Source organism: Sander vitreus, chromosome 13 (assembly GCF_031162955.1).
Source record: "Sander vitreus isolate 19-12246 chromosome 13, sanVit1, whole genome shotgun sequence".
Lineage (NCBI taxonomy): Eukaryota > Metazoa > Chordata > Actinopteri > Perciformes > Percidae > Sander > Sander vitreus.
Window position 1 is genome coordinate 6,060,965 of NC_135867.1, and position 18,264 is coordinate 6,079,228.

At 40.4% G+C, this 18,264-nt stretch overlaps 1 protein-coding gene across 2 annotated transcripts in view; it reads left to right on the top strand.

Annotated features, from left to right (window-relative positions):
• capn5b (calpain 5b) overlaps positions 1–17,898 on the top strand; it is a 34,421-nt gene extending 16,523 nt beyond the window's left edge. For both annotated transcript variants that reach the window (XM_078266082.1, XM_078266083.1), the window contains 10 exons: positions 2,670–2,878; positions 3,592–3,784; positions 7,475–7,668; positions 9,641–9,718; positions 11,347–11,542; positions 12,386–12,508; positions 12,619–12,815; positions 14,719–14,840; positions 15,443–15,579; positions 17,716–17,898. In XM_078266082.1, coding sequence (XP_078122208.1) covers positions 2,670–2,878; positions 3,592–3,784; positions 7,475–7,668; positions 9,641–9,718; positions 11,347–11,542; positions 12,386–12,508; positions 12,619–12,815; positions 14,719–14,840; positions 15,443–15,579; positions 17,716–17,898 — 1,632 coding nt within the window. The remainder of the gene's footprint in view (positions 1–2,669; positions 2,879–3,591; positions 3,785–7,474; positions 7,669–9,640; positions 9,719–11,346; positions 11,543–12,385; positions 12,509–12,618; positions 12,816–14,718; positions 14,841–15,442; positions 15,580–17,715) is intronic.
• The last annotated feature ends 366 nt before the right edge of the window (positions 17,899–18,264 follow it).

The window sequence follows — 18,264 nt, forward strand, 5'->3', positions numbered from 1 at the left end:
ACATCATCATAATAGTTAACTGTAACAATGACAAGCTAAGTTAACTACGTTAACTGCAACCATATCTCAGGGACCAGTCACCTGGCAGGGCTGGCACAGCACTATTTGCATAGCAGGACTGGAGCGACAGCAGTTATGAAAATACAGAAATATAACAGTATCAGAAAGTCTGTAACCTGTGATGAGGGACAACAAATACAGTAGACACTGCTTCTTTTAAAAGCTGGGGGAGGCAGTTTATTTTTTGTGTTGTTGGGCAAAGATTCCATAATAATCTTTCAGTATATTGTAATTCAAGTGGTCAGAGAGAAAGCTAGACTTCTGCACCTCCTCCTTGGCTCTGTATTCAGGTTTTGGTAAACCTAGCCATCAGATGCGCGTTCACGTTCCTTCGGTGAAGGTTCTGATAACCATAGCATAGCTAAAGGCTCAGAGCTGCAGATAATTCATGGCTAAACTATTAGATGAAAGACTTTATTGTGATCAATCTATATACAGTACAAAAAGAAACAGTATTGTGTTAAAAAAGTAGTCCAGTTTATTTTCCATTCGCGGACATTTGCTGTGAAAACAGTCGGTGTCAGCTGGGGTTTTAGCCTACCATGAACACCGGTGTCATGCCAAGGTGCTTATCCCCGCCAGGATTTGTATCCCCTGGCCGCTGGAGCGCGCGTACACTCAGAGAAGAAGAGTTTAACTGCTGCACTTCCAATTCACCTCTTTAATGGAACAAATAGCGACGTGGAAGACTCGACAGGGTTTTCCATAGTTATAAGAGACTCATTTATCTACATAAATAGACTGTGTTTAATAAGGTAACATGTGAATTGTTTAATGCGTCGTTTAGTATTGTGTATTAATCGACAGTGTTTTCCAAAGTTCCATATTGCCATGCACCTTAGCTACATGTAGGCCGACTGATAGGCCTATCTATGTGAGTCGACATCACATGCAAGTTTATGAACAATATTTTTTCCTTTAATCTAGGCTACCTCCATCTGTCCATTCTTTGCGGGTGTGGTCTAAAAAGGATGCCCTGTCTTTGCTAACCCGTCCCTCCCTGGCCTCTAACGTGATTTCTGTTTTAATTTAATTTAGTTTAATATGGCTTTTCAATTAACCACTTTGTTCACCTGTCTACCATATGAGTTACAGAGGGGATACACAAAATATCAGGCTGTTTTTTCACCTGATATTTTGTGTATCCCCTCACAAAATAACACACATGGTTGCAGGACAGACCCTTTGCATGTTTTTCAGGTCACAATAAACAACCTGAGATAATATTAAGATGTCTGCTCTTTTCTGGGAAAAGTTACATAGGGGATACACAAAATATCAGGCCGTTTTTTCACCTGATATTTTGTGTATCCCCTCTGTAACTTTAACATCTCGTTGTTAACCTTATTACGTTAGGAAAGATGCGTCGTTTGGGATTTAATAACATTTCGCCATAGAGTAATTGATCCCGGAAGTTTGAATCAGTGAATATCTTTCTAACTTTGCTCACGTTTATAAAACCGAGGGCACGGATTATGAATCCGTGCGAACAGTTTATGAAACCGAGGGAATGGATTTTTATTCTGTGCGCACGGTTTAGTGTTTTTTTTCTCAGTTGACCCCAGGGGGGCTCCATAGGGCCTCGAATCACAGTATGTCACCTCAAAGGGGCTCTACAAAGAAAACAGGACAGTCATTCTCATAGAATTGTTGCTATATTATGGCATCTGGATACAATTAATAAATATTCCAATATATTTCCATGTTAGTACTCACACAGGTCACTGTATGAAGTCGGTGCATTGCCCCTGTGGCGTGCTCGCATGATGATGGGAGGGGCTGGGCAGAAACATAAATCATGCTTAACAGAAAGGTAACAGGGAGAGCTGCAGCTGGTATTTTTATTTTTATTTTACCTTGTGCATTTTTAAGCCAAAAAGGTCAGGATCCCCTGTTGTCATTTAACCTTGATTTGTGCTATCCTATTAATCCAGCTATTAGACATTGATGCTTTCTTTTTTTAGATAACAGAGATTTTATATAAATGTTCTATCCCACAAAGAAAGGACATGACTGGAATACGAAGTAAATGCTTTTGAGTCAGAGATTTGAAAGTAGTCTTTCTGAGGTTGCTTTTAATGGTAAAGGAGTGTTATTATTTGTTCAGCCATCTATTATATGTCCATATTTGACTGCACAATATCTTTTCTCCTGCTCTGTATTTTGCTTATTTTTTAGCTTTCAGCCATGGGTACATTTCTGATACGTATGTGTATGTTTTGAGATTTTATGTGAATATGTTGTTTGTTGTTTGTTTACCTCTCTTATGAAAGTAACAACTACAGCTAACAAAATGGAGGCTGGGTTATAGGGGTTTCACTGGACCACAGAAAATGCAGGCAGCTGAAACGCACACACACACACACACTATAGTTATTATCTCTCACCCATGTCCTGTTACAGCTGGATTTATGACCAAGGGGATACATTTGTCCCCTAATCCTAAATGCATCAGCAGACATGAGGGTACGCTGTCTCAGCCTGGCAGTCCACTCCACCTCGACATTATTTATGCTCCGTGGACCACCGTCTGTTTGATTGGCTTACCTGTTCTCTGCTCTTCTTCCTCCATCCTCTTCCTCCCCTGCCACCCTCGTCTCTCTCTCCAGGTTATTCCCGACTGGAAGGAGCAGGAGTGGGATACAGAGAAGCCAGAATCGTATGCTGGGATTTTCCACTTCCGCTTCTGGCGCTTTGGTGAGTGGGTGGATGTGGTGATTGATGACCGGCTACCGACTGTGGACAACCAGCTGGTCTACTGCCACTCCAACGACAGCAACGAGTTCTGGAGTGCCCTGGTGGAAAAGGCCTATGCCAAGTAAGTATCACTGCCGACAAATATACAGACCCAGTTTTAGAGAAGAAATACTTTTAAAAAACTGATAGATTTTATTATTTTAAACTTCTGCATTTTTAAGCAATGGATGACTTGAATATGATGTGCATTAAAGCGACACCAAAGATTCTTTTGTACCTTAAAATAATGTTTCCAAAATCGTTTCAGTGGTTCATCAACTCGTAACAGGGTGAACGGCATTCGCTTTGCGGCCCTCTATCGGTTATAACTGCACTATGCAAGTTTGCCAGATCGGGTAGCGGAGCTGTAGTTCGAATGAGACATAATGGACACAATTCCGCTTCCAACCTGTAGGGGGACCGAAGAGGAAAAATGCTTTGGTGTTGCTTTAACTGCAGGGCCGCAACTAGTGATTATTTTCATGATTGTTCGATTAATCATGTTGTTTATAAAGTATCCGAAAAATATCCATCCAGCTTTCCCGTAATCCAAGGTGATGTCTTCAAATGTCTTGTTTTGTCTGGCCAACTGTCCCGAACCCAAACATATTACATTTACTGTGATATAACACTGAGAAAAGCAGAAGATCCTCACATTGAAGAAGCTGCAACCAGCAAAATGACTAAAAAGACTAATAGATTATCGATATAATTATAGTATATCTTTTTTTTGACAATCAACTAATCGTTGCAGCTCTAGTACGCACAACCCGACTCTCCTCCTCTTCCTGTCAGGGTTTATGGCTGCTACGAGGCTTTGGATGGGGGAAACACGGCTGATGCATTGGTAGATTTCACGGGTGGTGTGTCAGAGCCTGTGGACCTGCTGGAGGGTCAGATGGCAACGGAGGAAGTGGCCCGAAACCAGCTGTTTGAAAGAGTTCTCAAAGTCCACAACAGAGACGGTCTTATCAGCTGCTCCATCAGGGTGAGCTAAGAACTGCATGGCAGCCTTAACTATGAGTTTTACTCACTGTTTGTACACATGAGCTTTATTTATTAATTCTGTAGTAAGACTTGGGCAGTGTTCAGATGATTTTTTCCAGGGGCTTTCTTTGTGATGGGATTTATGAGGACTATAGTTAACTGCTCCTCAGATCTCTTCAGGGTAAATCCAGACAGCTGTCCAATCTGAGTTTTCTGTTGCACGACTAAAACAACCTTTCAATGTACACGTTCCACCAAAACCAGTTCCTTCATGGGGCTCTTTTGCAGAGGAGCCGTTGCTCTGTATGGTGCTTAGCGTCACCCAAGACGATTGTGATTGGACAAATGCCAATAAACCAGAGCATGTTTTCTGCCATCCCGGAATGCTGTGTGCCAGACCCTCCTCCGCAGCACTGTGGAGGAAGGTCTGGCAATGCGAGATGCTATGATTTTAAAATCCAGGGATGAAAAACTTTGTCTGTTGACTTTGTGGAGACACTCACAGCCTATGACTCGCTGCAGAGATAGCAGCCTTTTTTAGTGCCAAATCTCTGCATAAATTCTTTCCACAACCTTTTCAAGTTCTACGAGATTACACGAGGTACACACAAATGAGTAGTACTTCTGGTCTAGTTCTATGAATTTGTGCATACCTTTTCCTTTCCAAAATATTTTCACAAGGCCTAGTTGTTATAGGCACTTTTTACAGGGAAGCACATGTTCTAATGCCAGGATGATGGTAGATCTTAGTGGAAAACAATACAAGAGGAAGTCATTTATTGTGTGTGTGTGTGTGTGTGTGTGTGTGTGTGTGTGTGTGTGTGTGTGTGTGTGTGTGTGTGTGTGTGTGTGAAGGATAATATTTTCTACTGTAGAAACCAAAGCACAGCAGTTTATCAAAGAAATCCTGGACTTGCCTGCTGAGTGTTTCTTGTGAACTCATGTCTGCTTGTTAAGAAAAACAAGTGCATGCTGTCTTGTCATGCTGAATTTCACTGTTTGGCCCTTGGTCCTCTGTCTCATGCCAATCTTATTCCCAGGCGTCCTGCTCCAGCAACGACTAATTCACAATCCCTTATTGTAATTCAGAATCAGGCGTAGTTCAATATTTAAATTAAATGGCTTTTTAATATGCATGAGTTTGTACACTGGATGGTCTATTGTTCAACTGTGTAGAGTAATGAGAGCTCCAAGAATATAACTAGTACCATACAAAAATGCATGTTCCACCTTTTATCCATTGTTATTACTTTAGCTTGTATTTCTCTATTATAAATTGTTATTCTGGGGATGCATGAATTATATGCCGATCCTCTGGGAGACCCTGTTTTTACTATGGGTTGCTGATTCATTGATCAAGGAATCTAAGTGCTGTTCTACTATTACTCTTATTTCATTTTCATTTTTGTTTGTTGGACAGACTAAGGGGATAAAAAGCCATGGTGGCACTGTGATCTTAGTGTCCAGTAGAAGTCCTCACTTTGGACCTGACCCAAAACTAACCCCAGTAAAAACCTACTCGAACCTGACATGCATAAACTAAAAAAGAGACCTCTGCTAAAGGGGACCCAAAGAGATAAAAAGTAGGAGGAACTATTTTGGGCACACCTGGTTCCCATGTATGTAAAAATCCCATTTATTTTATTTAGTTTTTATATTTTTCCCGTAGACAATGTTCATGACTCACAGTTGGAGCATGTTATGAATTGGATCGACATGAAACTCTCTTGGTTGAATCTCGGCACAAAAGATGATCAACTGCTTTAGCAAATATCTGATTCTTCTCTTCATAAAAAGTTGAAGATACAAGCTTGTGTACATAAAACCATCAAGGTAGACCGACATTAACTACGACTCACAAGGTGCATTTTGGCAAGAAACATCCAATCACAGAGCTTAAAGTTATGTAACATGCGCCACTAACTTGGGGTCAAAGCTAAATATTTCGTAGTTGAGAAAACAATCAAAACAGTCTGCAGATTAAATGATTTTACGTTTAGATTCTGGATGAGTTTTGCATTAAGCTCATCATTTATTTCCCCAAAAGTCTCTAAGAAAAGAAAACACACATACTGCTACAGTAAGTCATGCAGACGCTGCTTCCCGAAATTCACGCAAGGCATCATGTGGCTAGAGATAAAGAGGATACTATAATGTTATCAGAGTATAAGTCCAGCCTTGGACCTTCCACAGAGATCACAGAGATCGTGGGGCCACCATGTCTCCCATTAGCTGAGCAGTGGACTCACTCCGGGGATCAGTATTCCTTCTCTCAGCTCCTCTTTGTTTCAGGACTCCATTAAGTAGTACATCTATTTGTCCTGTCTGTCTGTGCAACTCTCTGTTTGACATATTAATCAGGTTCTCTCAGTTGTTGCAAGGATAATAGTGTATGCAATTTGCAGTGTAATATCTCAGAAAAAAATGGAAAATGCGGTGAACACATAATTATTGGCTCAAAGAACCCATTTTCTGATAACGCTGTCTAATGACTCTATACCCTCTTTTCCTTTTACCATCCAAAGTTTTTGATTCACAAATGGCGCATTGCTCAAATTTGAAAGTGTCACATCACTTTTATTGAAAATCTTCCAGTGTGTGTGGTGTTCCATTCAACAACAAAAAAATCTGAAAACTTGCCTGTAACAAGACTTTTGAATGGCATTACAAGGTGCAAAATGGATGCACAACTTGGATCTGTGAGAGAGTATCCTCTCTCCTCGAAAAGATGTATGATACATTTGGTACTAAAGAAACTATTCGTAGCATCGGCTTCTGTCTCAAACATGTCTAAAATCCATCTCTTTTGTAGAGCAGTTTAGACTTAGGGTTAAATAAAACTGGATGGTACAACACAGCTAATAAGCTACAATAGCTTCGGCTCTCCGTTCCCTCAAAGGTCAGCACAGTCAATATGGCTTGCTACTAGTCAACTGTGCATTTGAAAGTAAAGGAGTGTAGTAAATAATTGCGGATATTCCATTTAAATTAATTGATGTATGATTTAAATGCTTTCCATTTCCACAACCAATGCTTTGAAAGATAATTCCAACAAATGGTAAAATTATTACCCAAACTGTCCCTCTAAAACATCCATCACACCCGTACTTGCTGTCGTTGCGTACACAAACAATGTTCCTGCAATAAAGGATTATTACAGTGTTGACGTTATTAGGTGGTTTCATCCAACTGGTTTAGATAATTTGGCAAAGTTATTTTGACATGTAATCTCATCTGACTGCTTGAGTTTCTTTGTTATAGTGATGTCGGAGTGTCCCCAGATCTCAGCAATTATTTAGGTGAATACGATGTTATCATGATCAATAGAAATAATGTCTAAAACTACAAAAGTAAGACCCACATTGTAATAAAACGAAAATATTTCAAAAGTTTCAAGCAATCATGGAGCAATGTCCCTGGTTTTTAGTCCAGCCAGGGACTTTGTTGGATCTCTCTCTTCTCTTTGGTTTCCTGTCATGTCTCTACTGTTTGTAATAAAGAAACCTAAATCTTTGTTTTCGGTTCCCAGACAAACCCAAAAGCAGAGTTCCTGTGTGTCCTTTTACCAAACACCTACCTGTATGTAATTTCCCAGAAAAACTGTGCCAGCCTCCCTCTTTTACATATTTGTAGAAATCCATTAAAGAATATGTTTCCAATCACTAAACCTCCCTGTTTGGCTGTTTCCCAGGCAACCACAATAGAGGACATGGAGGCACGGCTGGACTGTGGCCTGGTTAAAGGCCACGCCTACGCCGTGACAGATGTACGGAAAGTGCGGCTAGGTCACGGACTGCTGGCCTTCTTCAAATCAGAGAAGCTGCAGATGATCCGCATGAGGAACCCCTGGGGAGAGAAGGAGTGGAGCGGCCCCTGGAGCGACAGGTACATCACAACACTGCCACCTACAGGGATGGATTAAATCATATCTTGTCTCATTGGGCATCCTTCATCCATCTGTCCCAATTTGGCACAGTGATCTAGTCAGATGTATCCAGACCAACACAAAAAATGTCTTTTTTCATTTGATATGTGACCTTGTTGTGACCAATTTAACTGAATTTACTAATTTCATTTTTAAAATGTTGAGTGCACTGGTCCCCTTGGTCTCTCAAATTTGACACACTGGTCTCAAAGAGATTGCGTGTGATGAATGAGCAAACAACAAACGACTCAACAAAGTCAAACCCATATAAAATGCCAAAGAAGCCTGCACAATGGGAAAATGTCATGTAGACAATGAAAAATGGAGATGCAATCAAGCTAATGGGCCACAGAGCAAAGACAGATGACTGAAGTCAGCCCTGTTGGAGCGCTGCTTGTTTGTAGAGAACAATATCAAACAATGCAGTGCAGCTCAGATATCATTTTCCCTGGACCATCCCAAAGCTTAAATTGAGCTGACTAAACTTTCAATTCAAACGTGTAGGCGAAGCACACACCCCATTTACACCTGGCATTAAAAACTGTAGTGCTTGACCACATTAAAATACAGATGTAAATGCACCCAAAATGCATTGAGGGTGGATTGTGATCAGCCAAACCACCTCCGGAGGTGGTCAGGGATGAATTGTGACCACACTGAACACAAGTGTAAATGCAAATGTTTTTTCAATTCACATACAACAACTACTGTACCAGCAACCGGCATCTAACAGGTCTGTATGCCGGGGAGCGCACAACTTTCAGCCCAGACGCAAAGAACATCTCATTGCAGCAACAAGAGAAAACTCCTTTTAGAGAAATACCAATTAAAAAAAGAATCACAGTGCAGCCCGGTGCTGTGTCTGTGCTGGGAGCTGAGGCGAGAGCGGCCGTTGCTGGCGGACGGTGCACCTCAAAAACATCCCGAAACTGCATTTGAAACGGAAGACCTCAGCAACGTGCCTATCCGTCCTTCGGTGCACTGTGGCCGGCGTGCGGCAGTGCGGCTCCTCGCGCAGCAGGTCAAGAAGAGAGCAACGTTTGGTCGTTCGAGCTGGACAGAGCTATCCGATCTCAATGTGGAAATAGGTGGCACATATTCATACCAGATGTTAATGTCAACAGGTTAAATCACATCTAGATACAATCTGGAAATGAGATGCATTTTGAAGCCAGGTGTAAATGGGGTCAAAAGGAAGTTAAGTGGCCATTCAGTCATGTGGACAAAGCTGTTTTATACCAGTTTTACTTCTTAGGGCAATAGGTAATGCTAAAATAGAGAAGTTTCTCCCTCGACATCTCTCTTTCTTTTGTTTTTTTGTGAATTGTTAGCTTCCAGACTCTGTGAAACAAACAGGGAGGTGGTAAAGCCTGGTTATAATGGAGTCAGAATTATTGATAAGGCAGAAAAGAGAGAAAGATGTTATTAAAAAGACGTGAGTCATCTCTCCTCTTTCTCAATCATTCGCTCGCTCTCGCTGAATAATTTATTCACGTTTTGATTAAAAAAAACTGTTACTGTAAATGGAGTCTGACTGTTGAGACGTGGACGCTAATCAGTGAATCACAAACATAGAAACATAAACACAGAGCTAATGCATCCAGTAAAACGCCCTGAGCAGTGAATACAGAGTGGACCTTGATGCTTAGGTATTATTCACAGTAACAACATTCAACTGACTCTTTAACATAAGAGTGCCCATCAGGGGTAGACACATGCATCTTTTATATATTTGAACTCAATAGTTGCTGAGCATTTAAAGTCAAAACTATGATTATTAAAAGATTCACAGCTAAATATACTATAGCTATATACTATAGCTATATACAACTGATGAACTAATCATGAAAAACATTTTGAATAATTCATTCTTCACTTGTAGCTTGTCAGATTGATGCTGTTTGTTTACTCTCATGTCTTTGCTCCCTGCAGTTCGGAAGAGTGGAACAAGGTGAGCAAGAGCGAGAGAGAAAAGCTGGGTGTCACCGTGCAGGATGACGGCGAGTTCTGGTGAGATGTATAAATGTACTCACAATTTATTTTGTTGTTCCTTTTATCTTGCACCCATTCATTAAGCTGGTGCTGGCATGGTTAAAACATATTTGAATGATTACATGTCTAATTTATTAAGACTCATTATGTATGGGAACTCCTCACCTGAACTGATGCTACTGCGACATTTTGGGCTGATTATGCTATTAAAGTTTCTAAAAAAGTGTTGGGTCTCTGTAAATTATAGAGGCTGATCTAGACCTACTGTACTCTATCTGTAAAGTGTTATACTATATGTGATACTTCTGTTATGATTTGACACTATAAATAAAATTGAATTGAATTAAAGGAATAGGTCAACATTTTTTGGGAAATACGCTTTTTCGCTTTCTTGCTGAGAGTTTTACAAGACTATAAATACCACACTATCTGTCCAATAAATACAGTATAAGGCTTCAGCCAGCAGCCGTTTAGCACAAAGACTGGAACGGAGGGAAACCTAAGCTTGCTGTGTCCAAAAGGTAACAAAATACACCAAGCAGCACCTCTAAAGCTCACTGATTAACGTGTTATATCTTTTATCAAAAATTAGAGTGTAAACACATTTTGTAGTTATGTGCCTTGGCAGTACTTCCTTAACGTGTTAAGTCAAAGTCAACTTTATTGTCAATTCTGCCATGTGTACAGGAAAATATGGAGCATCGAAATTCCGTTTCTCTCAGACCACAGTGTCGGTATATATATTGGTATAAGTATCAAAACAAAACAACAAGGGTTTAAAAATTAGGATTACGAGCACCCAGATAGCTCAGTTGGTAGAGAGGGCGCCCATATGTAGAGGTTTAATCCTTGATGCAGCGGGCCCGGGTTCTACTCCGCCCTGCGGCCCTTTGCTGCATGTCATTCCCCCCTCTCTCTCCCCTTTCATGTCTTCAAAAATGCCCCAAAAATAATCTTTAAAAATTAGGATTACAATAAAAACAAATACTAAAATTTTTTAAATAATTAGTAATTCATTAGTAAGCTTTAGAGGTGAATTTTGTTACCTTTGGACAGAGCCAGGCTAGCTGCTTCCCCCTGTTTCCAGTCTTTGTTTTATGCTAATCGTCTGGTGGTGGTAGCATCATGTTTAATGGACAAACATGAGAGTGGTCTGTCCCAAAAATTCTAACTATTCCTTTAAAGAGGCTTTTTCACACTATCATAAATAACGTCCATGGGGAAACACTGAATGTTTGTAGATTTCGGGGATTATTGGCATTAATATGGTCAAATGATGATGTTGACAGTATCACTAAAAGTAATGCCGCTGTTTTTTAAAAGCCCATATCGGACAACATATGTTTTCTTTTTTAAAGATATTCTTTAGGCATTTTTATGCTTAATTTAGCATAGAGATATAGATTGACAGTGAGGAAATGAGAGAGAGTGTGGAAGATATACAGCAAACATTTAATCTCATTCCATGTCAGCACCGGAAATCATTGTTATCCCTTTAACATGTAACATGTAACCCTTTTCTTTGTCCCTGATTTCATTTCTATTTTTGTACCTATTAAAGGTCTTCTTCTTTCAAGCTTTTCCCTCTAGTTGGTATCCACTCTCTCCGATCTCTTCTCTCCTCTCCCTTTCCTGCCCTTCTGCAGGATGACGTTTGACGACTTCTGCCAGTACTTCACTGACCTGATCCTGTGCCGCCTCATCAACACCTCCTACCTGAGCATCCACAAAACCTGGGAGGAGGAGGTGATGAGGGGCTCCTGGGTCCACCGCAATGACCCCCTTCGCAACCGGTCCGGAGGCTGCATCAACCACAAGGCTACCTTCCTGCAGAACCCTCAGGTTGGTGGAGGTGGTCTTTGTGTACATACATGCAGCGGTGGAAGAAGTATTCAGATCCTTTACTTCACTACAAGTAAAAGTCCTGCATTCAGAACATTACTTAAGTCAAAGTATCTAAGTATTATCAGCTAATTGTACTTACAGTGCATAAGGTAAGTATTATTTGTGCAGTAATATGTTCCCTGTCAGTGCTTTACTATCATATCTGATGTTTCTGGATTCATATTACAGATGCGTTAATGTGTATGTTGCATTATACTGCTGTAGATGTTTAAGGTGCTCATTTTAACTCCTTTATATACTATTGGGTAGTTTATTCTACAGCAATGCATCATATTCTGTAAGATCATCACATGTTTGTAGTGTCACCGTCCTGTGAGAACCACGTATCTCTCTATAAAAGTCAACTTTTCAAGGTGTTTTTTTTTTGCTTTGTGACGATGCATTTTCCAGCTGATCCAAGAGGCTTTTTAAATTAGGGAAATGTTCTCAACACATAATGAAACACTTCATCCTTCAGTTTATCACAAACATTCAGAATCAACACATCTGGAGATATTTGGTTTTTACTTGACAAGGAGGGGATGAAAAAAAAACTGTTATCTAAAAAGTAACTAAAGCTGTCAGCCAAAGTAAAAAGAACAATATTTACCTCTGAGATGTAGTGGAGTACAAGTATTAAGTTGCATAAAATGGAAATAAAGTACAAGTACCTTGAATCTATACTTAAGTAAAGTGCTTGAGTAAATGTACTTAATTACATTCCACCACTGCATGTGTGTGTTATAGAGAGATGTGTGACTAGCGTTGGAGTATGATATGTGTGTGTCCCCCTCTTCCCAGTACGTGTTTGATGTGAAGAAGGTGGAGGACGAGGTGCTGATCTGCTTACAGCAAAAAGAAAAGAGAGCCACACCCAAAGACGGAAAAGGGGAAAACCTCGCCATAGGCTTTGATATTCACCGGGTAGAAACACACACAAATGCCCAGAAGCCTCCACAAAACTTAAACAGTTAATAACCTAATGCATACCTCAGGTGGACATATTCCTGCTATAATGTCTTCTCATCCTGCAGGTCGAGCTAAATCGTAAGTACCGTATGCACTCAGCCCAGCAGAAAGTAGCGGGATCCATCTACATCAACTCGCGCTGCGTCTTCCTCAGGAAGGAGTTGCAGGAGGGCCGTTACGTCATCATTCCCACAACCTTTGACCCTGGGCAGCAGGGCGACTTCCTGCTCCGTGTCTTCACCGATGTGCCTTCAGACTGCAAGTAAATCTGATATCTTACCACTGAACACATAGTGTAACTTTTTTAATTTCCTGAATCTACAACCAAAGCAGCTGTAATGAGAGACTTTTGTTATTTAGCCAGGTTACTTGGAATCTTAGAGTACATCATTTCTTTTATTCCTATACAGACCCAATCACAATGTTTGTTTACAATAACGTCCGGTTAGAAAACTCCTGTGTCGCATACATACAATGTATTGGCGCTGAGCAAACGGGGACAAGGAACAACTGAATATACTCTCATCTCATTCATCTAAAGTGCATGTTTGATGCTTTTAAATGTCAACTCTTTCACTAACATTAAGATGGAGACCTAGTTTACCTGTTGGACCACAGACTAAAGAAAATGACACCACCCAAACTAGCAGTCAGTCCGACCGGCGGTGACATGTTGCTGTTCATAACGCTAGATTTGGTTTATCAAAGATGCTAGCAAAGCAACACAGTACAGAAAATAAGCACATCAGAAACGTCAGATAGGTCACACCACCGTGTTTAACTACATACCTTTAGACGTTACAGTTACGGCTGAAATTGACAATAGAAATAAACAAGTTTGACCATTTTACATATCTCTGCAATTCAAACCAAGTCATTTGTCTCACCGGAAGTGATTTCTTGGTTTTGTGCGACATCACGGTGATTCAGTCTATGTTATTGATTGTCTGGATAGGAACAGAATATCATATATGTAAGTTTTACTTTAGCAGACTTAGTAGTGGTAGGGTAGCTCACCTGGTAGAGCGCGCACCCATATGTAGAGCTTCACTCCTCGACGCAGTGGCCGTGGGTTTGACTCCGACTTGCGGCCCTTTGCTGCATGTCATTCCCCCTTTCATGTCTTCAGCTGTCCTATAAAAATAAAGGCCTAAAATGCCCCAAAAATAATCTTTAAAAGAAAAAATAAAGGATGTCTTGATTGTCAGTATAAACAGGAGGTTTACGATTACTACAAACCCAAACTGTTTTAATGTTCATATGTGCACCGGACTTGAAAAGTTGTGAACCCATCCTTTACAGACATAAAATTTAACTTTTCTGCAATAAAATGTCAAAAAAACAACTAGGCCTATGTTATATATTTTGTTGAGTTGTACACTTATATTATCCTAAATGTTTCCGCAATTTTTATTTTACAATTATATAATTTGGTCGCCTGTCAATGGCGTCACATGCCAGTGTTGTGGTTGTTTTCCAGAAGCTGTGATACATTTATTTCCAGTTTTTAAGCCACTTTTTTACAAAACACTTTTGATTTTGATCATTTTTAACTATATATTTTAACCAGACAAAGGATTTTAGTCATTGGATGTCTAGATCTCAAGTTATCAGAGAAATAAGCTGAGCAAACGTTAGCAGCAGCTTGGCAGCAGAGAAACACAGATTTTATACGTGAAACTGCCTTGTTCAGTGTTTTTACTGGTTTAAATCAACAGGAAAGATGAGAACTCTGCAGATAATCTGGCTACCGGTAAAAACATTCTGAACGATAAGCACTGAAGGAATCCTAACTGGGAGAAGCTGACTGCAATGACAGCATTGATTAAGAGACCCCTAGCGGAAAACAATTACATATTGTACTATTAAATCGTAGCCACTGCACAATTCCCACTTTTTTCTAGCTGCATGGTTGAATTGTATGTTGAAATTACTTTAATTAATTTCCCAGAAGAGTGTTTCACAAAGTTTTACTCTCATTTCAGCTCTCAGGATAAAGAATTATAGAATGATGTTGTTAACTTTGTGTTACTGCATACTAATTTGGTTCTCTTGTACAAGAAACAGGTTGAAAGTATCAATGTAAAACAGATGCCGGAGAAGAAATGTAATATATTTTGGCTTTAACAGTTTTATAACAATCACATACACTCTTTCTTTCCCAGAGAGCTGACTCTGGACGAGCCTCCTCAGACATGTTGGACGGGGATGTGTGGCTACCCTCAGCTGGTCACTCAGGTCCATGTACTAAATGCTGATGGTCTGCAGGGACAGGAATCCAATGGAGGTAGGACCACTACTCACATTGCATTGTATTTGTGTGTTGATCAAGTTCCTGTATTGTAAAGTGTTGTAAACTCCTGTAAACACCCAGAGAGCTTTACTGCTTCAGTCCCACTAAGAAAAGACTTCTGATGAAAGCACGAGGTACCACAGCACCATCTGCTGAAGGCTGAAACTCTGGATATTTATTTAGTTCCAGTCTGCAGTATACAGTCTCTACCCCCTCAAAGCTCTTACATGTTGTGCACAAACCTGTAAACCTATACAACTCACCTAACTTATAAAACACCTTTAAAGCCACGATGTGTAGATTTTATGTGATTGTGTTATCTTTGGAATTATCCTGATGTCATGACTTAAAATTGACTCTTGAACTGTTACTAAAAGTTCATGGTGTGCAAGAACATTTTTGAAATCACGACCTAGAGATGAATTGATAATGAAAATAATGATACAGTGCAATGTTTTGGAAATAAACTCTTCACCTAATCAACGCATAGAATCTGATTTAGACATGCGTGAACAAGCCAGATGCATGCATAGTAATCACAGAGTCTGTTATCAGCACTATGTACTGATTAAAAAATCATTTTTTTCCTCCTTCAGCTGTAAATCCGTACGTGATCATCACCTGTGAAGGAGAGAAGGTCCGTTCACCAGTTTATAAGGACACACGGTGCCCAAACTTTGACATCAAAGGCCTGTTTTACCGCAAGAAACCCAAGGAGGGCATCCACATCGAGGTGAGCTGTCACTCTGCAACCATCCCACGCTCGATGGTGTTTTAAGCCCCCAAAGTCTCCTTCCAGGCCGCGCTGCGACCGTTGACTTCAAGGCACCTAACCATAACCATAACCATAACCATAACCCTAACCATAACCATAACCATTGCCTAATCCTAGTGCCTTCCAGGCAGCGCTGCCTGGAAGGAGATGTTGGGGGCTTAAAACACCAATAAACCCATCGCTATCCCACTGTGGGACTAAAGCACACGTTTATGACGGCTCCAACCAAAGTGTAGCAGCTCCTGGTGAATGGTGGCTGTCTGAGATGCCTGCACTTTAGTAGTAACGATTACATTTTCCACAAGCATACTTTATTTATTTATTGCGCAACAGATGTTTCAAAAGGTTAAAACCATAGCAACAAAATGGATAGAAATGACATTTAGCTGTTTGCCGTGGTCACAGGACTAGTACAAAACAAAATGATGATGATTATTGTTATTTGTCATGGTCTCCATCTCCGGAGCGGCGGGGAGTGAGGAGGAGGGACAGTCAGACCCAGCGGCACAGGTCAGCAGACCGACCAAGCCCGCTGTTTTTTCTGTAACCAATGCAGCATGAAAGCACGGCAACCAGCGGACAGCTGGCTTGTTAGCTAGCTTGCTAACTCCGCTCTTTAATCCATTTGGAAAGCCCCTCAACTTTGTTTTGTTTGTTGAGATTAAAAGTACTTCCCAGTACTTCCTTATTTTGTAAATGAACCGGTACACAAGTTATAGTTGCTGTGGCATCTGTGTTTGACTAATTGCAAATGTCCAGCCCTGTAAACTACACTCCCAAAGTTCATGAACTTTCCGAAAGCACTACCCCGGAGCAGGGAAACTATTACACCTGCAACTAACCTTAGTTCCTCTAGTCAAAATGCAGGTTGAGTTCCTGAGTTCCTCCCAGGGGAAAGTTCCTTTGGTGGAAGTGCCTTTATAGAACTATAGACTGTCTTTGTCCCAGCATTGTGGCAACATTCATTTTCATTCACAGCTGTAAACTTTTTAATGTTTTTTTGTTAGAACTTTAAGAACAGTATTTCTCACCTGCTGAACATCCATTACCAATCAATTACAGGCTCAATATCAGGCAATACGAACATGTAAGCCAGTGTTCTTATGATGTACTCAATCAGACCTGTGAAATTGCATCACTTGTATCCCGGTGAACGGAGGCAGAAGTGTGCATCTGCTGCTCCGTAGAGAAGCTGGGCGTGTAATAGGGATGCATCAATCTTATTTTTTCCTCACTGATACTGATATCGATACCCAGACTCCCGAGTGATAATGGGTACCGATTCTATCCGCTTTTTTTCTCCGAATTTTTATAAATCTGGTAACCTCTGTGTCAAAGTGATTAAGATGTGTGTAAGCCAAAGCGAGGCTGTAACTGCAGTACATACTTCTACATGTCTTTACCAAATCTCTTAACCTATGTGTGGCTCTGTTTTTTTGCCAGACCAAAACTTCTCTTTTTATTAAACATTCATCATGATAAAACATGTAATCTGTCCATGCAAAACCTACCAGAGATGTCTAAATCTACGGGAGTACATTTCTGTTAACGTTAGGTAATCTTCACATTAAAGGCCCGCCACTGCCTACACATACTTTTTTTTGCAGATGCAGAAAGTGGTGAACTATCAGCAGTAGCTTTACACTGCTATGTTATAGTAATGCTATAAATGAACAGTGAGAAAAATATCATCACCAACATTGATCTGACGAATTGGCTCAGTACAACCCTATGGTCCTAATTATTATTTAATTACTTATTATATAATTACTTTTATTTTATCGTTCTGCACTTCTCTATTTGTAGACTTTTATATTCTATGAATCGAATATAAAGTGTTATACAAGTTTATTTTCTTTGAAGTAGGCTTTATTATGTTTTACGTATTGCTTTACTTCAGGACTCCTATACATCAGCAATTCTTCTTATTCTTCATTCTTCCTCTTTGAGCTTCTTCTACCTTCTATCAAGTTTTAATTTATGTCCCTCTTTTGTGACTGCTTATTGCCTTTTGTCTTTTCTCTCTTCTCTTTTTCTGCTTCCCCCCTCTTTTCGCTTTCGGATCTCTGCCTTCCTCCCACGAGCGGCCAACAGATCTACAACAAGAACATAATTGTGGACACCTTCCTGGGTCAGGTGATTCTGTTCAGCGATCCCAACGAGCGCCAGGAGCAGCACACGCTTCACCTCCGCGACAAGGGCAACCGCCAGGACAGCGACCTCCCAGGCACGCTCACTGTACGCCTCATCACCTCGACCACACTCACTAACATCTGATGCGATCCTTTATATAATTATGAAGAGTAACACTCAAGGTGGTGTTCAATCATGCCCGCCGTTGTCTGCGATTGATCCTCCAACCATGGCGGGAGCTCACTGTGTCTTTTTCTTTTCTTCTGCCGCTTGCGGCGCGCTCTTTGTGTCTCTTATTGTTTCCCTGTTTTCTTTTGCTTCAGCATTTAAATTCAGTTTTGTTGCCAGGGTTTTTGAAGGTCTATACCTACATATATTCCTGGATGAAAAGTGTCCATCGACAGTGTTTGGGGTTTGCATTTAATACCTTTGAACACATTCCTGCCAAAATTGTCCCATTATTTAATGTTTGCTTTAGAAATGTGTTCTCAAAGTAGTTTTCATTGCAGG